The sequence below is a fragment of the Eufriesea mexicana genome, unplaced genomic scaffold, assembly GCF_001483705.2.
Source record: "Eufriesea mexicana isolate 0111107269 unplaced genomic scaffold, ASM148370v2 scaffold486, whole genome shotgun sequence".
NCBI classification, from domain to species: Eukaryota; Metazoa; Arthropoda; class Insecta; order Hymenoptera; family Apidae; genus Eufriesea; species Eufriesea mexicana.
The window spans coordinates 523,274-545,615 of NW_016908651.1; the positions used below are offsets into that span (position 1 = coordinate 523,274).

Here is a 22,342-nt window from a genome sequence, read left to right on the forward strand (position 1 = left end):
ACAGACGACGCTCTATTTATCCACCGGTTGTACCATAATATTTCATCCTAATAATAACGGACATACTTATCGATTCGACTCTCTTGGACATGTGCACGAATAGAGCTGTTGTGTTTTCCCCGAGACCCTTCCTTTACGATTCCATTTAGCTCAAAATATTTCTAAAAAAGAGAAAGCGTGGACAAAAGAGGAAGAAAAGGAAAAGGAGAGAAGAAGAAAAAAAAAGACGAGCGGTAAAGAATTCGGAGAAAAATGTAATTTCTCATTAAATCGTTGTTAGGACAATGCGAGTCGAGGTGGCTGTGTTAAATCGGGTTAAGGCACATCTATAAATACCTCACTAACTGTGAGTGAGAGAAGACGAGAAAGAGAGGGAGAGAGAAAGAAGCACAAAGTGTACTGGTAGAAGCGTGAGAAAGAGAGAAAGAAAGAATACAAGAGATAAAGAGAGAAGGAGAGGGAGCGAGTGAGATATGTAAACGGAGAAGAACAGAGAGAAATAGTAAGCAAGCATACGAATGAGCGAGAGAAAGAACGAGAAGAAAGAGTGGGGGTGGAATAGGGTGGCGGAGGGGGATAGAATGGGGGGAGGAGGGAGACTAAGAAACGTGCGAGAGAGATAAAAGCAGAATCACAAAGTTGACAGAGAGAAATGAAAATGAAACAGAGAAAGACAACGCGCTGATAACGGCGGAGGAGGGAGAGGTAATCAGTCCGTCTAATAGTGTGGCACATTGAAGATACACACAATTGCATTCGTTGCCAGATGTCTAAGTACACGATCGTCTCCCCACCATTGACTACCCCTTCCCCCACTCGTCACCACGCTGTCACTTCTGCATTACGGACGAGCGAGAACACATCGAGTGAATTCGACAACGAACGAGGGAAGAAAAAGATCGCAGGCGCGCGGAATCCGTACTAGCCAGCGCAGACAATTTTTAATTATAATTTTTCAAGTTACTCGAGTTGCTCACCTCTATCTTTTCCATTTCTTTGCTGCACGACTGTCACTTACTATTCCCACAGTCATCTAGGATCCTTTGGCACACACACACTGACGGCACATAGCGCGATATATCACGAGCTACACAAACGCGGTGTGCGTGTATCGAAACGATATAGGTTTGACGCGCGCGGACCAGCGACTCACGGTGCGGCGCACGCCGCTGTCCCATCAAGACTACTTTGTATTTACTCTAATTATGTGACGTCACGGATACACTGCTCGCCCCACCATTCGCCGCCGGAGGCGCCCGAGCAATGACGAGCGTGCTCGAGCGATGCCGAGGCCGAGCGAGCAACGCGCATGGCGCAGCCACCAGTCACCTGTCGTCTCTTCTCCTTCTTGTAGAGCGCTTAGTGCAGTACATCGTGAAACGTTTGCAATTTTCTACACCGTGTGCTTCTTTCTCACCAAACTCTTGCCTTTGCGGTTACGTACTCTTTTCTACCGTATCACGATCTTCCTCTACGACCATTAGGCATATCTTCCGTTTCTATCATCGTCTAAAAAGTTACCAACGATACGTGCGGTTACACATATACGGCCGATTTCTGTGCTCTAACCTTAACCCGATCTACGAATTTGTGCTACTGGTGATACTTCTTCGCGTTACAGACCTATCAGATTCGAGGAAATTTCTATCTTCCTATATCTGCGTTGAATATTAATATTCCGTGATTGATTGGATTTCAGGGAACAGATAAACTTTTTTCATGAATATTGCACGTTTGACGTTCGACTTGCAATGCAAATTTATGGACTCTGTTGTGAGCACTGACAGTTCAAAGTATCCAACAGCTGATAGTGCAAAAGTGTCGTTTACTAAAAAATTTAACTTGTATAATTATTTAATCAATGTTGTGAAATGTTGTGTCTACAAGGATCGAATGCAACGTTGATAAAACAGCAACACGCATCGAATGTATTTTACGAATTCTTTTAATCGTTGCGTTCAACGTAAGTGCGGTTACATTTACTTGTTTATTACCGTAACAATTTTTATCTCAAACGTTAATCGATTTCTCTTCGTTCCTTCTTTTTTTTTTCTTCTTCTTTCCTTTCTTTCTTAACCACGTAAAATAAAAGAGTGTCAGAGAGATTGTAAAATTTTCTTAGAACGTATAAAAAATTTTTTACGCGTGTGAAAAATCGATCTAAGCGAACAGTAGGGATCTCGAGCAAATAACCGAATATTTCAATAATCCGGATCGTGCGAAAACATAAAATATTGTAACGATTTACCGTTTTATGCGACATGTGGTTGACTCGTACTTAAAAATTTAACGAACGCGGTCGATATATACGGAGAAGTGTGTCGATAAAAGTGCGTAATAAATTACACCACCGTTGAAACATCATTTATTTGTTCCATTTATTACCCAAAGCTCTTTTCCAATGTCCAATTTTCATAACACTGGCGTTTCTCACGATGAAATTGTTTGCCTTTATCGAACACACAGGTTACAAAAATCAGTGTCTACTTGTACAGTAAACAAACTACATTTCTCAGACATTTCGCTTCATAGGTTAACGTTCTCTCGCCCTGTATAATGAATAGACCCGATAATTTTCCATTCGCGATATAATTCTTTTTTTTATTTATTCAACAGTTTTTGTATAACTTTCATATGTTATATGACAGAGATTTAAGTGTTGCTCCAGATAAAGATTTTGTTGTAGCGGAAGGCAACGTGCACGAGGAAGTAGGAATATATATATATGTTTCATATACATTCCTATATATATATTTACAATAAGTGTAGAAGAAACATGTTTAGGTGTCGACAGACGGATTTTAGGCCTATTTCGCGACACATTGATTTGCACGGTACTACGATTAGCAAACTATAGATGCAGGCTCGTATAGATTTAATTGTGTGATTATTTCGTTGTTGCACTTTTCTTTTTCATTTTTCCATTCAGACATATTTTTAGAACTTTCCGTTGCATTGGTTTTACAAGAACGAAATTATCCTTTAAACGCGAACATAGAAATAAATGATTTTTAAGTGAACAGAAAAAAAAAAAAAAAAAAAAAAAAAAAAAAAAAAAAAAAAAAAAAAAAAAAAAAAAAAAAAAAAAAAAAAAAAAAAAAAAAAAAAAAAAAAAAAAAAAAAAAAAAAAAAAAAAAAAAAAAAAAAAAAAAGAAAAAAACAAAAAGAGAAAAAGAAACGAAAATAAAGTTGAAAAACGTACGAGATGATCGACGATGGAAGAATTACGTTTTCGCATAATTACGTTTAATAGCCTGAAATTGTTAAAAATATCGGTAAAGCCGAGAGAGAAAATTTCTTGGATCGATGAAAAAATAAGATAAAAGATTTTTGTTATTCCGAAAATTCGTCTTTTCGATTTATTAACTACCATTTTTCATTATCCTTCTAACAAAACTTTTTCGAGATAAAAAGCAAAAATCTGATTCGTATAATTGGAGATTGATGTAACGAAACCCGTGCAACGGAATTACACGTCGGACGGCCATTACGAGAAATCATTTTGTGCGAATTATACACGCGTCACTAAATCGATGAAACTTTTTAGCGCCAGAACGATCGATATCTATCGAAACTAACGTTTACACGAATATATTGGTTAATTTTTACCTTAATTTATAAACGGTACTCGATATGGTTGAACAAACGGCATAGGAATAATCCTGTAAATTTTCGACAACGCAGAGAAATAGATCCGTTAATTCATCTGTCAACTGGGTCTCGAACGGTTAACGGTTTCTTTGCTATAAAAACTTCGCAGTTGCACACTTCGTCGGTATTCGTATATTATTCGCTTCCGAACATGTAACTTTGAACAAGAACAAAATCTTGTCGATGTTCTAGCACTAATTACTGATTACGTGACGCACAAAGTAATAGTTTTATCACACTTGGAATTATAATTGACATGACGCGGTTACCGAATCGTATCGAGAATTGCACTGCGCAACAAAAGTTAAAATCGGAGGGAAACTGCGGTGACGACAGCGCCCCTAACCACCTCCGCTATCTAGTATTAAAAGTAGGAACTACGATGAAGTTTTCCTTGTGCACAAAATCACATAGTGTTTCGACTTGAGATTCGGGATTATTTAAAAGTTAAAATTCACTGCTTTCCTCTTCGTTCCATCGTTCGATTCGAAAAAATTCGTATCTCTCGTAATAACCGTTCTATCTTTAATCGCACTCGAGAATTCCATTCGAGCTTGTGCACAGTAGAAGAAAGTAAGTATACGAAATCGCGGTCGATAATTGGTTACGATTATTGTTATAACGCAAGATGGCAAAACGAATTTCGCAGGCTTACCGACCAAGCAATAGAGGAAATTACGTAATTTTCTTTCTAGACACTGAACGTGAACATTGTCGCGTACGTTTAAACGACCGAGTATTTTCGAATTTCTTTTTTTCTCCAGATATATCGCAGTTACGTAACACTGCGATGAGAGAGGATAAATTACGTATCGAATTTTGGTTGCTCGTAAACGTGGTCAGAGTAACGTACGTGACACGTTTTCTTGTATAACGTTTTTGCGCTCAGAGGACGAAGCAATTCGTTACGTATAATCACGATAAATTTTCGGATCAATCGAACGTTATTATAATTTCGAATATTACGTTTTACGCCAGTCTTGCCAATACTGGTTTCGTTGGTCCTCCAAGAGTCAATAACTGAAACAATGCGAAATAATAAATTTATTCGCTATTCCAAGCACATCGGTAACAAAATATTAATGGAATTCAAGGAGTTCCAGCATGTCCCATCGACAACGATCAATTTTCGTCTAAATCTAAATGTCGTCGGTACTGTGACCAGAGCGTAAGTGGAGTGGGGAAAATATCACAGCTGGCCCCCGGAAACGTCGAAAATCCAAAATAAAGGAGGGACATTGAGGGCCTTCGAGGAACTGCCCGGTCGTCCCAGCTACGACCTTTTGTAAACCTGTTCTCTCTCACGCGCGTTTCCCGCTAGCGAGTATCATTGATAAGACGCTTCATCTGTGAAACATAGAAAAAATGATACAAATATTGACTACCTAGTCTCTAAAAAGGATTCCTCAGTAAGCGAACCGGGCTGATCGGGCTTCCCTTTGCGCGTATATTCATATTATACATGTATATTCTGTAACTAATAGTAATATTAATTGTATGATCGCTATTATTATTATTATTATTATTATTGTTATTGTTATTATTATTATTATTAATAATATTATTATTATCATTGGCTCGCACGCTAGACCGATCGCTGTGTCTGTGCACTTGCCACATTCGCGATTCTCTCCAAACACCTTTCGTACCGATAGAAACCATCCTGTTCGGAATAAAAAAATATCGGAGTAACTTCTTGAAATCGTAAAACAGACGTGAGCCGCTAGGTAAGGCTTTTTAAGTAAATACCCTATCGAAATGGGGCCACAGTCACATGCATAGTGCGTTGAAAGCTTGTGGATAAAGTTTAGAACAAAATTTCTTTCAGTACCCTGTTTCAATCCTGCCGAGTCAAAGTTGTTATCCCATAATTCAATGTGCTTGAAATTTACTACGGTCGAGCGCACCGGCACAGTAATTGGCTTCTACTTGTATTAAGGAAAGCGTGTCGAGGTCGCACGAGGCTTCTGAATTTTTGTTCAAAACGCTACTTTATATAGGGAAATTATAATCACAGATTGATTCAGCGCGTAAATTTCTAAGCGGTCGACGTGTTTCACGTCCTTTCGTCGCGCTGCTACATCGTTTTTCATGATAGGATTCATCGTTTAGATACGCGGGATACGTAATTCAAAGTCTATCAGAATTTTTGGTCGCCAAAGAGATCAACGAATTCCTTCGTCCATCTCTCTTTTCATTTATTTCCCTTACTCTTTTCTCCCCCTCCCCTACCTTTCTCCCGCTCTCTTTCTCTTTTCTTTCGGATAAGAAACCGATTACGTTGAAATTTGTACTCGTTAAATATATACTTGTCGATTACGTTTAATTCAATAAACAACAATGAAACTCGCGTATTACTCAATAAGAACACGTATCATTTTGTCAAGGATATAAATGTATAATATCAGTTATAATATAATAATTAGCCCGAAGACGCGATCAAACTATAGATTAATTTCGGGTCAACTTGGAAATATACTCTACGTAGATATACAATCGTCACAAATACAACACTAAACATCTGAAATAATGAACCCACCAAATACAACAGGAAGATGCCTGACGAGGTATAGATAGACTTTGAAAGCATCTAACCCTGGCAATTCAAAGGATACGTCTAGCTGTTTCCTGAGACCTTACTTCGACGACATACTTCGAGCAGTCTGATATGAGGAACCCGTACGTAGATTCGTATCTCTTCGTACGCGAATTGAAGCCTCGCACGAACGCGGTGCCGTAAAGTCATTAAGTTTCTTAAAATAATTTCTTTTCTCTTTTCTCGTGTCGTTCGTGCCGCTCGAGGGCTCTTCCTAACGAAGGGCCGCCGCCATCTTGGGACGCATCATCGATCGACAGTCCAAAACCATACCTATCACAACTAATACTTTCAATTGTTGCGGCATAGATTCAGTCTGCTTACAAAAGCCTTAGGAAATTTTCTAAAACGAGAGCTGTAGCTTATTTAAGGTGCGTTTGAAATTAGCTTTTCTTTTATAAGAGTAAAGTGAACTTTAGAATTTTTGCTGGCAAAAGTGGCTAGTTTGCTCAATCTCTAACGATCGATCGATGATTTCTTTCTCCTATCGGCCCCGAAAAGAAGAGCGTATCCCCGAGCGAGCAACGCGACGTAAATCATGGACCTTTTATCGAATAATCGAACATGTACTTAATTATTCCGCATCCCCACCAGCGTCTGTTCCCCCATCGTCCTGATTACTACCATCTTCGTTCCCCGTTTCCGCAGCGTTATCAGCAGTTTCCTCGTTCTCCTTGGCCCGTGCAGCATCATCATCATCGATTGTTTCTTCCGCATTTTCTTTATCCGACAACGCGAACGCTTCTATTCTCTCTTTCTCCCCGCAGTCCCCTGCCGGAGGATTTTCATCCTCGTTCTCTACGGCTTCCTCGTTGCTGAACGCGTCCACTACCTTCTGCTCGATGGTAAGCTGTCTGACAGCATTCTCCAAATTTTCTCTTAAAACGCGATTCATCTTGTTTTCCTCGTCCTGCCACGTCAAAGGCATGAACGTCATTCGAACAGTTTGATAGAGCTTCCTGAAGCCTAGCTTCTTGTACAAACTTTGGCTGGCTTCGTTTTCTGGACGTATCACCACGAAAGGCTGGTAACCCTTGTCTGCAACCCGCTTCGTCAGGTACCTACGAGTTTGCTATTATGAATGCAGAAGTATCTTTGGTGAAAGACATTTTCGAGATTATCGGCTTTAAACTTACTCATCGAGCAACGATCTAATTACGCGAGATTTTTCCATGGAAAAGAGAAAAATTGGTCTACCTTGCTAATTTTGTTCCGAAACCCTTCCTTCGGTATTCCGGCTTGGTCTGCATGGAAAACATCGCTCCGTAATAAGATTGAACCATCCAAGCGGCCAGGCTACCCTTTGCAAACACTCCAGCCGCCGGAAGCGTCCTGATCAAACGTAGGAAAACCTCGTGACACTCCATATCGTTGGCGGGGTACAATTCGTAGATGCCCTCGGCGTGTTCTGCTTTCAACGGTTGAACTTGGACATCGGCCTCTTCGTCCAGTTCCTGATTCGCCACCTGATCTACGTTATGTGGATCCTTGCACATGAACACATCGCCCACTACCCTCTCGATAGTGCCGATATCCTCGTAAAGGCGCATCAACTCCTCGGCGATATCGTAGTGAATAAAATTGATGTAGAGCGGTTTCGACCAGTCGATCAAAATGTCCTCTTCCCTTAGTAACTTAAGCAGCTCCAGCCGGTCGTTGGGACAAAAGACGCCCACGCTTTCGAACAGCAGACCGTGGGGCTGAAAGTCGATGAAGCGATTATGTTAAGGAAAAGATTGCTCTTCTGCCGGCGCTAAAACTAAGAGAAGTTGCGAGAGGCCCTGGCCTCTGGCGCATGAATTATTTATCGCGGGGTTTCGTCGCTTAACGTTCAGATTTACTCTGTCCTCTGTTTCGATGGCACGAAATTCCATTCGGAATATAACTCGGTGGTTAGCCAAGTTAGACGCCTCGGTTTCGATTCGCTCCAAAACGACAAATACCATCGAAAATATCAAAGTTCGCCAGTTTTGATTTACGAACTGGCAAATTTCGGCAAGGACAGGAGAATTGGACGGTAACGATTTATCGAACGAACGAAGATTGCGGACACGTTAATTAAGTAAAGAGCATCGAATAAGATAGGGGGTAGATTAGGGGAGTCACGAGTGAGGTCAGGAAATGAACTGGCAAGGCTGTAAAACAAAAGATTGGCCGAAAGCCAAGCAAGGATTTGGGCCAACTTTTCTGCACCTCTATCCGATCCGTTCGGAGTCCGTTCGGAAACAAGATGAATTCGCCGAAGGCACGCGAGATACGTTTTCTTTTCAATTTCAAGATTTTTATTCGCGTAAAAGGATCGACGCGAGAGCATCGAATACGTTGCTTCGTCGAAATGATTTATGAATGATCGCGAAGGAAAAGTGGACGTGGCTGAACGTCTATTCGAGGAAGATAAATCGCGCGAGTGATGTTCGCGATATTTCTTTTTTCTCGGACGCGTACACTCGATGGAATAAAATTATATTTGCCACGTGTAGCAGAGACATTATCAATCGTATTTAAACGATAATCTAAAACTAACGAAGATTTATTTTATACTCACGGATAACGTCATGCCTGGAAAATGTAAACATATCGCATCATCGGGCCAGCCGTTAGCCACGTAGAAATTAAAGTCCCACACTCTGTCTTGCATGTAGGTCAACAAAGTTTGATGGAACTGCGAAACAGAGACAAAGTTAGGTTAAAAGCTTTAAACAATTTCGCAGAGTTTATACTTTCTTTCGAGCTACGTTTCCCAACTGAATAACACCGTGTCGAATAAACGAACAAAATGACGAGTAATCCTTTTGCACGGTGCATTTACAAAGCTATAGGTCCGCGAAGAAACAGTTGGAAATCTTTTCATCTCGCGGAAGAATTAGAGGAGTACAAGCTCTCGGGGTAGTTAAAGGGAAGGTTTCTTTTCGCGGTGCGCATTGACTAAAGGCAACGTCTGAGATGAAAAGCTGGATATTTACGAGGAAGCAGCAGGATAAAGAGGAATCTAGCCAAGGGCGACGCTCCAGACGTCGGCTCTTAAAATAAACTACCACGTGCTACCTCTGATACCTTCGTGTCTAAAATGTTCTTTCTCTCGTTTTCTCAAATATCGCGATGATTTCGATTTTCCGACGAAAACCAACGGGTAACTCTCCCATTCGTTCGGCCACTTTCGACACCATCGCGTCGGCGGCTGCAGCGATGACGGCCACGGCGTCGCGACCATCGCACGGGAATCGGAAGGACGTTAGCGAGTTCCTACGGTTGCCAATGAAAATAGGAAACGTGTCGCCAAAAGTTCTGCAAGAACCTGTGTCTATTACCAAGTAAACACATCGAATGTAGTTTACGCGGTGAACGATGCGAGCTACTGGCTCGGTAACAACCTCTCGGTTGAAAGTAAGTAAATAATCGACAGTGGAAGCTATTGCGGAACGCCATAGTCTGTCCTAGATTTTATATAACCGTTGCACCGGACAGAATGGACGATCATCGAGTATCATACGCGATACTCGATAAACGTCCTAGCGATTTCACGCGTCAAATCGATTCGGAATTTTAATACAACCCGGAACAGGCACGTACCCGTACGTGTTTTTATTTCTCACGCATGTTTTATCCGTCACCCTCGATATCCGTCCCACAATCCTTTAATTCTTCCAACATTCGCTAAACGAATTCGTACATGGACGCACGAACTTTTCAATCTATCCTCGATCGATGCCGAAAGGACGCGAGTCCTTCGCACAGTCCGAAAGAGAATATAAGCACTGTTGCTTGTTCTCGAAATATTTTTCCCCGCACAGATGTCGTGTAATAAAACGCTTCATATGCGACACGTGAAGTATAACCGGCATAAATTTGCATATCGCTGGCTCGATCTCGAAAAGTGGCAGGAACGATGATGCAAACGAGAAAGCTGCAGGAATTGTCTCGATTCGTTCGGTTCTTTAAAGCGAAAATACTGCGCCATGAAAATTTCGAATTAACTTCCAGAGAGAACTAGACGAAATTGTCGCGTCGAGAGTAGAGCTGCGTTTCGAAGAAGTCTTCCCACCTTTCGTGCTTGATCGATACAAAATGCCGGTAGCAATCTTGTTTCTCTAGTCGTCTTCTTCCTATATTACCTTCCTTCTATACGTATATCTTTCTCCCCGCTTTCGTATTCCTTTCATATTCCTTTACACGCTAGGAAAGGTCAAACAAAGGTAGTTTGTCTAACTTATCGTGGGCATCGCGCACGTGCGCACATCGGGACGTGTTAAAAAATGTAGCATAATTGAATTAATAGAACTTAACGCGAGTTAAAAGTCATGCAACCTAATTTCCTCGCTTTAAGGTTAATAATAGAGCGACACGTAAACGCGGCGGTGGCCGCGGATAAGCTAGATCTGGCAACCCGATTATGTTCGATATATAAACGCGATTAACCCTAATTAAATTTCGAAAGCTTCGATCGGGAAATAAGTCGTGGAAAAGGAAGGAAAAGAAGTCACGTTATTCGTCAACGGGTCGATTAATTTTTCCACGATACGGATATATCGCGGCTATTTATACGAAAGAAGAGAAAAAAGAAAACGGTGTCAGTATGCGCAGCCGAGTACTATAGTTGTCTCACCGCGTCGCCACTTGTTACCGCAGCAAACAATCTCCTTCTCCGGAGTGGACACTCGCTAGAGCTAGAGCGGAAGAGACGCCGTAGTCGGACTTTTCCTCTTTTTTCCCAACTCGGTTTGCTCGTGGCGAAGACAAAAGGAAAGAGGAAGAGACGATTGGGAAGGACTCGAATCCGAAAAGCTATCTATCATCTGACGATGGAGCATCGAGCCGCTTGGAGCAGGCTTACCGCGTAGCCCGTTAAGGATCATCGTGACGCGGTAAGCGTGCAAGAAGCATCGATTCAAATGCGGATTCGAAAAAGCCATACGGCATCGCGTGTGCACGTCCGGACACGACCTTGACCTTGCGTTTTCGTCGGTTGGCACAGCTTTATTCGACGATAAACGACGCGGCCGGTATGCGCCATCGTTTCATGCTGGCCAAGCATTATAGCGGCGCAACGCGAGTACCAACGGGCGTCGTTAACTCTTCCGAATCCCGCAAACTGCGAACGCGAAACGGGACGGGAGAAACAAGAAGAAAATAACCACTGCGAGCGCTGAGAGCCGCTCTTCGCCACCCGAATGGCTGGCTAACTGAAAATCTTGCCAGGGAACATTACGTCGATGGAACTAATAACGGTATGCCGAAACGGAGCAAAAAATTGATCGCGAAACGTTTCCCGTGTACGCACGTATACACTCGCGAACTCGTAATACAGCTGGTAAACTCGCGGACGTTATGTCAGACATGAGAAAGAGAGAAAGAGAGAGAGAGAGAGAGAGTTGGCGATCGCCGATAAGCGATCGACGAGCTCTCTCGATAACGTTTAAACGGTTACGACATCGAATACCAACGGAATGTCGCAAGAACGAATCTCTTGGTCGATATCGCGGCGAGATTACGAGATCGACACCATGCGTTGATCATGGAAACGCAACCTTGGCCTTAACTCCGCTACACCTTGCACATCGGTACCGGAATCGAGGTGGCGTGGCCAGCAGTCGTAACACCGGTAGTCCCGCCAGCCGTCGACGAGCAACAAACAAAGCTCTTTTTAGATCGATAACTCGCTGGCTCGAGAGTGAAAGGCGAAAGAGAAGGAAAGGAATCGAAGCCTGGAGAGTCTCTTTGCAATTCGTTCCTTTCCATTTCCCCTTTGCCTCGTTTTAAATAACCGAAAAGTTTGCCACTTTTTCGAGTACACCGCGATTATACACCACCATTCGTACTCGATTATAAATACGCTCCACGAACAGACTGCGATCCGATATTCGAATGTTTGTGAGAAAATAAGGATCGTTGTTTACTTTCGAGCCAGGTGTTCGAGTATTCCGCATATCGGTATTATGGTACACTCGTAAAGCGATATGAAGTCGTAATAACGCCGATACCAACCGTGGTTATTACTGTGACGCAATGATGCTCTTTGATGCGTGAAATTTCAGCAACGACACATTTGTCAACGTCTACGCAATGCCGTCCGACGTTCGGGATTCGAAGTTGTACAGAGAAATTACTCACTCGCGTCGATTTTTCATTAAATTCACGAAGAGGGAAGAAGAGGACGACGAAGAAGAAGATCGGAAAGTCTGGTGGAAAAAGCGAACAGGGTACGCGAAACGATACCGGTGAGAGAGCATATCGGATTAAACGTTCCGTCAGGTTTAAATCCTTCCCTGGAATACACTCTCGCTGACCGACTGTCACACTTTACACCGCGCCGGTACCATTTGCATTCACCGTCGTCTATCGGGTGTATTAAAATCGCCGCGTTTTCGCTAGTTAAACTTCACTCGACGTTGCAGCCCGGGTAATCGTAAAAATCGACTCGACGGTGCGCTCGAATTTATGCATGACATAATGCATGGCGTGGGAGGGAATCGAGAAACGCGTGGCGATAATATCGCGAACGGTCGATAACGGCGAGCCATTATTATTGACATTGTTGTTAAAAATTATTCAAACCGCGGGAGGCGAGATAGCTCGTGCAGTCGTTATTCGTAGGATGCTCGAGAATCGATGAAACGGAGGTGCCATCGAATCGTACGAGGAAGAAGGGTGTAGTATCATATAGTGGTATATAGAAGCAAACGTCGTTTAATCCTTCCGAATTGAACGAGCTTGCCAAGAGTGAGCTGGTGATACTTCGTAGCTATACGTAGTACATAAACGACGGTCTATCGTTTCTATTAGTATATTCGATACCGCTTGATAATACCGATAACAATGGCGTTCGGTGATACAGGATACATCGTCTTATTGACGCGTAGCGATTTAGGTAGGTCAACGACGATAAATCAGCACGTAAAGCGACATTACGTACGTGCATAGGAAACTACTGGTACCGATGTCGAAATAGACCGTCGCGAGTCCTTCTACGATGCAATGGCGGAACGGTGAAAGCGAGAAAAAAACCAAATATCAGCTTTTACACGGAGCGTGTGGTAACAAACACGAGGACACGGTTTACAATCGCGTAATCGGTACACACGCGTCCGATCCATCGAAACGTATCGGCAAAGGGATTGCAGCCTAGTCCCGGTATCATATACATACGTGTCTAGCCAGGCATTTGTGCCCTCGCTTAAAAAAAGAGATCACGCCGCGTTATTCGCGCCGTTTTACGTCGCCGCGTGCAAATATCGCGACGAGAAGGCCGCTGCGGAAAACGACCTGTGCCAGCTGCGACCTTGACACTAACCTAGCGCAACGGTCGACCACTTAGACCGGGTTACGGCGGAAATACTACGCAAGGATCTCTTCCTCTGCACCGGTAATCTTATCCTGTCGATCCCCGCCGCCTATTCCCGAGGGAATCCTCCCACCACCTATCGCTCACCCAATTTTCTCCCATCTCTCCTTCCTCGCTTCTCCTTTCCTTACTTCGAATATCCTTGATCGCCTTTGTCTCTCGGTACTCCCTTTGTTCTATCGGTGGCTTATTCTCCATCGGCTCGATACGAAGTCGAACCTCATAGTCGAACGCATCGGCCAACGTTCTTCGGAGTTTAGAATCGCGCTGGGAGTTTAGGGATGCCGAATGGTCGCGTGGAATTCGCGATGTCCTCCAAGGACTCGGGAGCTCGCAGCAGCGATAATTCAGAGGTGGCAAGCGCGTGCAAGTATCGGCCTTCGTTCGCGTTAAATTCCTTTTGGCACGTTTTATCGCCATCGCGTTGCTGAATTCCGAAGACCTTAACCTTGCGATATTAATCGTAGATTTACGCGTGTCGCATTTCCTACGCGCGTCTGCACACCTTTCAACGAAGGCACCTTCGTACAAAGTTCAAGGCCTCGTCGAACCGAGCGATTCCGAATCGCTCGTTCGAGCAGAAGACACGGCTACAGCCACTGATTAAATTTTCTTCCCGATCATCGCTGAGCCATGCAAAACTGCAAACAGACGCGGCGGTTCGCGCGGAGAACCACTGTAATTATGCGAACACTCGAATACTCTCTGCAAAACCGGTTATTTCCTTTTTCGAAACGTAACTGCTCTCGATATCGATATCGCGGGGATTATTATTAGTGGAAAAAGGCGACACTGGCGAGAGAAACAGGGAAGATTCGCGTGCCAGGGAAAACTAATTTGCACGCCTAACGGAACAAATTAGATTTTTCCGTGGAGCCACGTGCGTCATTCGTGACTTATTGGGCATCGCGTAGAAAGGATGTCGTTAATTACCGAGCTGGGCTGCCTAAACATGGTGTAACTCGGTGCCTGTAATTATTCGAGTCTTCGTTCGATAATTGCGACGGATCGTAAGATATTCGGGTGCTCGAAAGTTCTCGATTCGAAGATATTCGAGAAGATTGGAAAGAAAATTGCACGCACCTTTAGGGATTCGGGAAGATAGCCAGCAAGGAAGTCCAAGAGTCGAGACAGCTCTTCCTCGGCGAGCAGACGAAAGTTCCGGCCTCGTTCCATCGCTTCGGGGCACTCCATGCTGAAACTAATTACCAAGAGATCATTGGCACGAACTTTCGAACCCCGGTCGGTCTTCACCGCCCATAAAACACGTGACTCTATGTGCCTGCTCGTATCGTGTTCGTCGGAATCACTCGGTATGGAAAAAATTCCTTACACTCGCGCTTCGTTTCGCGAAAACTCGCTACCCCGTCGAAATTCGCTTTCGCGTTTCCAGACCTTTCAACCAACGATATCCCTTAAACGCTCATCGATCGCACCTTCGAGCGATCTTCAACCACTGGGAGATTTCTTGCGCGTGACCTTGAACGATCGACGATCGAGATTAGCGCGATCTTGACACTGAACGACCTTCGAGCCACGACGTCGAGATCGATGCAGAACGATTCGCGATATAACGAGAAGGTGCGGCTACCGGCTGGAAAATATTTCTCGCGGATCTATCGATAACGATAATTTCTCTGTGCGCTCGGTGCCACATTTCCACCGTGGATTTCCGCGAGACGATCGATGGGAAACCGTCAAGGCGGAATGATCGTTTCGACCGCGTCGAGACGTCTCGAGGACGAAAACGGGGTAAATTGGTCCGTGATTAACGGGCATTAAAGCCACGGGTTGACTCTCGTTTCCGCGCTACTTGGCAGATCTGTATCGATAGGACCTTCTATGCGACGATGATTACATAATTGCAGCTACTTTTGAACTTTCAAGCGTTATCCTGTGCTAGACTCGCGAACCGACAGTCCATGTTCGCATTCAAGGCCTGACTTTGACTTATATCGGCAAGTAGAGTGTGTCCGTACCCGGTCAGACTCGTATCCATCGTCGTACGTGTTAATCGTTTCGACCTTCCACGTACCAGCGAAAGAGAGAACCCGTTCGTTAGAAAATGACGAGCGAATATCAGTTTGGTCCAGCAGCGATTGCTCCCGGTGTTCCTGCACGAAAATCGAAGGGGAAATATGAACGGTAACCGCGGAGATCGGTTTCCTCGTCTGAAAGGCTCGCACCGTGATCACGACGCGGAATTTCTTCGCGATCGAGACTCCAGGCTAATACGAGCTTCTTCGAGTTTCATATCCGGGATATTCGAAACACGGAAACGTGGAAACTCGTGGAAACAGTAGGTTGCAGAGTCCTCGAGCCTTGAAAGTTGGATCTCCGGGGAATTTGGAATTCGGAAACTCGAAGACTCGAGAATGGAGAACGTGTTTGAAACCGTGGGCCAGGATTTAAGATATTCGTCGTAATATGGCCCCTGGAGAGTTTCGAAGACCTCGATGGTTAGAGAATTAGTGACTTAAGGCGACTCGATCTTTTCTCTCTATTCGCAGTGATTGGATGAGCCTAAAGCACATTATCTGTCAAGTGTCTACGATTATCTGTGACAGTAACGCGCTTAACTGTGCCAGGTATTGTCAACAAAAGTCTTCGACGGTAATGTAATCTCGGTATTCTTCGTTATTAACCGATAATGGCGGACCTCGAAGACGATAATGCCTTTAAAAACAATGTATTCGGGTCCCGCGTTAACGCGGACCGTTATTGCGATAAATAACGTGACAGGGAACGGACGTTGATTGAAATTAAGACAAGTCATCTCCCCTCTCTCTCCCTCTCTCCTTCTCTCTAAAATTTCTTTGCTTAGAGATTTATTTTATCGACGAGAGCTTTCACATGGGATTAAATTTAGCCCCGACTGAATAAACATTTAACTTTTGTAACTTCCTTTTATCGAGAATTTTTGTTGACAAATCGATGCTCGTGTTACGAAAGTACTTCGGGCGGAATGTCAGAGTAAACTGAATTCATCAAAAACAAACTATTAAAATTTCCAACCACGTTGTAACCTTTACCGTGGAAGATTAATTGCTGTTTAATCGATGAACCGAAAATACATACGGACAATATCGATTAAAGGCACGTATAAACATCGTGGTGCGACATCGGAAAATCGCACTAAAGCATTGAATTTTTATCGAGTTCTCTACGGACGAACTCGTTTTTAGGGCTGATCGATTATTCCCAACGCGAAATTGATTTTCCATGATCTCCAGTTTCTCGGTAAGTCGGATAAATCGGAAAGTAACATACCTGTTAGTAGGACTCGATTGCTGTCGGGATTGATACAAGTATTAGTCACGCAGTATCATAGCAGCGATATTTTTAGTAAGTGGTCGTGGGAAACCTATCGCACGGTTAAACAGTTCAATGAGGACGAGACAATAAAGTGCCTGAAAAAATAACCCCACCGAGAGAAGTTAAGTTAACAGGATTATCCCTTATGACCCGTGAAATCGTTGGAACGGTAGAGAGAATAATTCTTTTGAACTCACTGCCCGTGTCTCGTTTCTTCCCGCTTCTGAAGCGAGAACATTTTTGCCCAGATATCTCCGCGGATTTATCGTTGGCAATTTATTACCGTAACTGGCCCTTCGCGCCGCATATCTGTATACCAACGACTATTGTTTTCGTAGGGAAATCGAACACGTTACGATCGAGTCTCGTATTCGTTTAGAGGCGTCAGGATATTTCTAAATAGATTGGAGAGAAAGGCACGCACAAGTAACTGCTCGATAACCGTAGTAAAGTCCGATGCAAATTGAAACGTAGCACACTCACAGCATCCCTGGCTGCGTACAAAGGATCTTCGTTTATCGACGAGCAAGCAACGAATACCTACTTGCAGCGACTACTGCGGAGAATCACGCCAGTGTCACGATAACGTCACAACAGGAAGCACTATGTGATCCGAATCGCTCGACGCGCAACAAACAAGAGCTTCTAGAGACACACCACCGCCAGAAGATCGCTTCGAAGCAGCTCGTCGTCGACCCAGGGTGCCGATTTATCGCGAATACGTATTCATTCCCCGACGAACACTACCATTACGCTTCTTCGATTTACCTGAGTAAACGTGTCGCGTGACCCTTGTTCCAGTAAGTCGAGAAACGGTCACCGCGATCGACGGACGTTCGATTGTCGAAATAAAGGAGAATTACGCGGCGTGAAATCGGCCGGTGGTGAGAATGGTTGCGGGCTGTTGTCAAGGGGTAGTTCCAACGGAGGCACCCGCCCTCGCCGCCCCCTGAACCCGCACTGCCGCCCCTGGGTCACCGTTACCCTCCTTGCACCGAACACCGTCGTGCTAGTCTCAGCGCAGGCGCTCTTTTTCTCCAATGCCGTAACATTAACCTTTAGTACCCCACGCTGCGGTATCTCGAAGCAAATCGAATTGAATAAGAAAGTTGAATCGAAATCATGCAAACTGATTTACACAGACTTTTCTCGTCGATATTATCATTTATATTCTAAGCTACTTACCTCTCGGCACTTCGTACTGCATGAAAATAGGAACGTTTAGAAATTGTTCTCCGTACACAGGTATCATTTCCATTTTTATCAAAGGTTATTACCAAAAAACGCTCATTTATTTTACGAATATATAAACGTACCAATAGACTAAGCGTCTAAAAGATCAGTTATATCTCACACGTGGAAATCGATATTTTTGCCTGTATATCGATATATATATATATATATATATATACCGAAACGTAACCAAGCAGTTATCAAGCAGTTTCTCCTTGGTATGCTTAGCACGCAATTTACATCCAGAGAAACGTACCGCCTTTTCCCCTCGTTTCTTCGACCCTTCACCTACCCCCTCTCCGCGCACACCACCCGCAACCCTTCAAGCACCGCATTTTACTCGAGGTTACTGATGCAACGCGCTCAGCGTTCGAAGGGTGATGCGCTTACGGTACACAGTCGCACTGTGTAATTACACGATCTCGTGAATCGAATGTACATAAAAATTAAAAAAAAAAAAAAAAAAAAAAAAAAAAAAAAAAAAAAAAAAAAAAAAAAAGATACAAACAAAGAACAATTGTAGTTTGATTAAAGTGTACTCGTGCATTCCTTTTATTACTTTTTTGTTTACGATAATTTTCACGTTTTATAATGGACCGTAATAAGCAAAAAATTTCACTGCATTTCAATGCTATATTTTTGAAACCCACAATTTCATTGGTGGCATTTTAATAATATTTACGTATCATCATAATTTAAATAAAAGTGAAATTAAGCTGCAACACGATATTTATGTTAAAAAAAAATGTCACGTTATCATGCTTCTCTATGAACCCTCGCGATCGTACGGTACTGCGTCCAACGTCGCGGCGCAGGAAAGCACAGCTTCCACCGCCTCTTCATTTTCGCAGATCGATCCGACCGACTGACAAGAAGCGTAATCGAAAATCTCGAGGTTAAAGTTGCCTGTGCTACTGAGGCATACTAGAAGTGCGCGTGAGGCATGCCAGAAAATTAGAACATTAACTAATTAGTTTCGTGTGATAAATTTCTGACTGAGTGTGTTTTTTCGACCACGAGTCGAATGTTGGTCTAAAAACGTAATCAGTGCACGACACGCGATACACTTGATTTTATGAAATTTCGTATGGAAAATATTAGTCTCATATTCGTCTTATCACGTGAAACCAAAGGTCGGGCAACAATGCTCGTATACAATTTTATTCCCTCGCTTGCATGACTGTTGGACCTTGGGTAATTCAACCAAGTATATTAACGAAACAATAGAACCTTCTGCTATTATACCGATACAGAAAGTGTCAAAATAGTACCGAACTTAAGAATTTAGTTCGTTTTATTTTCGAAAAAAGACATGTCATTAAGAAGACCCATTCCAGTGAACTCAAAACATGCTTTTTTCTTTCCCAAGATCGTGCCACATTTTCTTTATCGATAGCGAAGCGAGAAAAAGAAAAAGAATTGGATGATATTTTGAACGCAAGTATAGGTGTACGTACAATCGTTGGTTGATATGTGGACAAGCTGGTTTGGCGCAGGTAGTCTATTTCGTAACTAACTTCTTTAGTTCTTCATGTTATAATTTTATTACAATTTGTTAGAATCGAATTCTTTTTTTATTCCTATTCGATAACACGTAACGATAAATAAATCAAGTTTTTAAATATTCCCTCGAAATGTAATCATCCCTTCCATAAACGGACGCGCATGCATCTTGAGCTTAAAGCGCGTTATCAAATATTAATAGACGCATAACCTATATATACTTACATTCGCTTCTTTTAATAAAAAGTATCGAATATAATAAATGAGAACGAAGTTAGTTTCTTAAATTATCATCGATGACACCATTTAATTAAAAGTTAAGTATAATCGATCACTGAAGAAGAAATTGAAAAAAATTGTTCAATGTGTAAAATATTTCAAGATATTTAATCTCTATACAACATGCGTAATATATCTTATTATATATCCTATTTGTATAGTATATAAACAAATTGTATTTAAAATGTTTACAGACCTGTATAGCATATAAATAAACTGTATTTTGAAATATTTACAAACAATGTATTACGTAATAATAGTTCATCCGATATCAATAAATGGATTTTATATATTTAAAGTATTAAAAAATAAACTGCATATTTTTCAAAATATTAATATGACAAAAATACTTTCAGTATTCCCATTCGGTCAAAATTATCAATCGGTCAATCAATCGTGTTTCGTTCGTAGACTTCATTGAGGAAAATGGTATACAATTAATAAATTGATGTGAAATAAATCGTTAAAGGCGATAATCGAAATATACAACTTACTTGCACGAGATAATATTATTAAACAAAATTGATTTTTTTTTTATTTTCGCGAATAATACATTATAAAAATTCATATTTAGAAATTATTTACATACAAGAAACAATACATGTCTTGTATCCGTTTTTATAGATTATATTCACAAAGTGAGTATGTCCAGAAGAAAGCTCTGCGGTGACAGACAATTTAACAACGTGGATTATACACAGCTTACAGAAACTGATAGTGGCTTTGTTGATTCCCAGGTTGGGTATTATTATTCTGTATATATTTTATTCTTTAACTACTTGTCTATTTCATGATTATATATATGCATTTGTTAAAAGTACTCAAGGATTTTGTTCAATTAAATTCATAATAATACAAAGTCAAACATTGCTAATTAAATACATGTATTTTTAATAGTTTGTGAATCCACCAGTCAAAATACCATGGAAAGCTATTACATTGGCAGCGCTCCTTTTTGTTGGAGGCACTGTTATGTTAATCATAGGTAGTCTAATTGTGAGTGGACATATAGATTCAAAGGTAAGGTACTCTAAAAATATTTCTATTATATTTTAAGGATGAAAGATATGTAATGTAATTGCTATTATATTTCGGTATATTAAAAAAGTTATCTCCATTCTTACCTATGCATGGATACATTATTTGTAGTAGCAATCCAATTTGATGTGTATTTAATCGTTATTTTATCTTTTACAGTATTCAGACCGTATGTGGCCAGTTATTATCTTAGGTATTCTAATGTTTATACCAGGTGCTTATCATATGAGAGTAGCCATTTTAGCCTATCAACAAGTACCAGGCTACTCATTCGATGATATACCAGAGTTTGATTAATCAGATACAACTTTTTTTTACAAAATAATAATTAGAAATTAAACATTTTTATTAGTACATTAAGTATTTAGTTTACATTAAATTATCTTGTATAATCTATAGATATATTTTACTTCAAACATAGAAACATCTAGATCTTAGTACAACAGTATGATGAAGTATATAAAGTATATAAAAATTATTAACGATATCAAAAGCTTATTATATTATAATGCATGTTATTTTTATATAATTATCATATACTTTCAAAAAGAACACAAATCTATAAATGTACATATTCCGCTATTACATAATTACATTGCACTACTGATATGTATGGTTTTATCATATAATATGTTTTATCCTATTAAAACATATGCAACTTAGAAATATTAAACTCATTTTAGAATATGTAATGAATTATTATTGTATAATGTTATAATAATAATGATTAAATTTGTCTATCTTGTAAATCAAACTAGAAAATCAAAAAATAAAAAATCAGTCTCTCGTATAAAAATCTAAAAGTCCATCAATTCAAAGTTATACACTTACATAAAAAGTATAATTTCGTTTTCATTGCTTCTCGTTAAATTAAATATAAGTACGATCAAAAAGCATAAACAGGAATGCAAGATCAAATTATATACAATGTTTACATCTTAAATATTGTAAAATACTTACACTACTTAATTTGCATATTCTGTCTGTCCTATTGTTTATTATTAAAATGCGTGGATTAAATTGGTTTTGCAATACAGTTTTCATTAAAATTTTACTTTCTTCAATTTTTATATCATATTGTTGATTCATTTCTTTATTACATATAGGTTTCTTATTTAAAAGAATATTCTGTAAAAAATTTATTTAATTAATCAAATTAATGAATTTTCATCATAAATATTATAGTAGGTATGACTTACTTCAAAAATAAGATAAATAGAAAATTTTCTTGGATTAATGTGATCAAGTGCATGTCCAATATTTGATGAAAGTTGTTCCATCAAATCCAGTATTGCAAGATACATTTCTTCCTTTGTCCAATCACAATTTATGATGAGATACATCGTTGGATGAAACTGATCTCAAAAAAATGATGCGGATAACATATG

General features: G+C 41.1%; 3 protein-coding genes across 8 annotated transcripts in view; 1 reads left to right on the forward strand and 2 right to left on the reverse strand.

The window, feature by feature from the left end:
• LOC108545728 (protein split ends) overlaps positions 1-1,162 on the reverse strand; it is a 179,784-nt gene extending 178,622 nt beyond the window's left edge. Inside the window, exon 1 of the mRNA XM_017897489.1 lies at positions 978-1,162. Within this exon, the coding sequence (XP_017752978.1) occupies positions 978-992 (15 nt within the window). The 5' untranslated portion in view covers positions 993-1,162. The remainder of the gene's footprint in view (positions 1-977) is intronic.
• Positions 1,163-3,412: 2,250 nt separating this feature from the next.
• Positions 3,413-17,850, reverse strand: LOC108545729 (uncharacterized). 4 transcript variants are annotated; one of them, XM_017897492.1, is made up of 6 exons: positions 17,670-17,850; positions 14,670-14,787; positions 8,793-8,909; positions 7,445-7,947; positions 6,818-7,308; positions 3,413-4,671 (listed from the first exon to the last, which is right to left on the reverse strand). In XM_017897492.1, exons 2-5 carry the CDS (start codon positions 14,778-14,780, stop codon positions 6,822-6,824), a joined length of 1,218 nt encoding a protein of 405 aa, XP_017752981.1. In that variant the 5' UTR covers positions 14,781-14,787; positions 17,670-17,850; the 3' UTR covers positions 3,413-4,671; positions 6,818-6,821. The 4 variants fall into 4 exon arrangements, with proteins under 4 accessions (XP_017752981.1, XP_017752982.1, XP_017752983.1 ...); XM_017897493.1 differs by lacking the exons at positions 3,413-4,671; positions 17,670-17,850 and adding an exon at positions 17,446-17,549 and having other exon boundaries at positions 6,053-7,308; XM_017897494.1 differs by lacking the exons at positions 3,413-4,671; positions 17,670-17,850 and adding an exon at positions 17,326-17,372 and having other exon boundaries at positions 6,053-7,308.
• Positions 17,851-19,002: 1,152 nt separating this feature from the next.
• On the forward strand, positions 19,003-21,251 carry LOC108545724 (transmembrane protein 230). 3 transcript variants are annotated; one of them, XM_017897480.1, is made up of 4 exons: positions 19,003-19,630; positions 20,541-20,653; positions 20,814-20,936; positions 21,114-21,251. In XM_017897480.1, exons 1-4 carry the CDS (start codon positions 19,606-19,608, stop codon positions 21,249-21,251), a joined length of 399 nt encoding a protein of 132 aa, XP_017752969.1. In that variant the 5' UTR covers positions 19,003-19,605. The 3 variants fall into 3 exon arrangements, with proteins under 3 accessions (XP_017752969.1, XP_017752970.1, XP_017752971.1); XM_017897481.1 differs by lacking the exon at positions 19,003-19,630 and adding an exon at positions 19,831-19,953; XM_017897482.1 differs by lacking the exon at positions 19,003-19,630 and adding an exon at positions 20,286-20,345.
• The last annotated feature ends 1,091 nt before the right edge of the window (positions 21,252-22,342 follow it).

Coding starts and splice junctions, on each gene's coding strand:
- LOC108545724 (XM_017897480.1), top strand. CDS start 19,606: ATGTGGACAAGCTGGTTTGGCGCAG. Junction 19,631..20,540: donor GACAAGCTGGTTTGGCGCAG/GTAGTCTATTTC, acceptor CCGTTTTTATAG/ATTATATTCACAAAGTGAGT. Junction 20,937..21,113: donor GTGGACATATAGATTCAAAG/GTAAGGTACTCT, acceptor TATCTTTTACAG/TATTCAGACCGTATGTGGCC.
- LOC108545729 (XM_017897492.1), bottom strand. CDS start 14,780: ATGGAGTGCCCCGAAGCGATGGAACGAGGCCGGAACTTTCGTCTGCTC. Junction 8,910..14,669: donor ATCTTCCCGAATCCCTAAAG/GTGCGTGCAATT, acceptor TCTGTTTCGCAG/TTCCATCAAACTTTGTTGAC. Junction 7,948..8,792: donor TTCCAGGCATGACGTTATCC/GTGAGTATAAAA, acceptor ATCGACTTTCAG/CCCCACGGTCTGCTGTTCGA.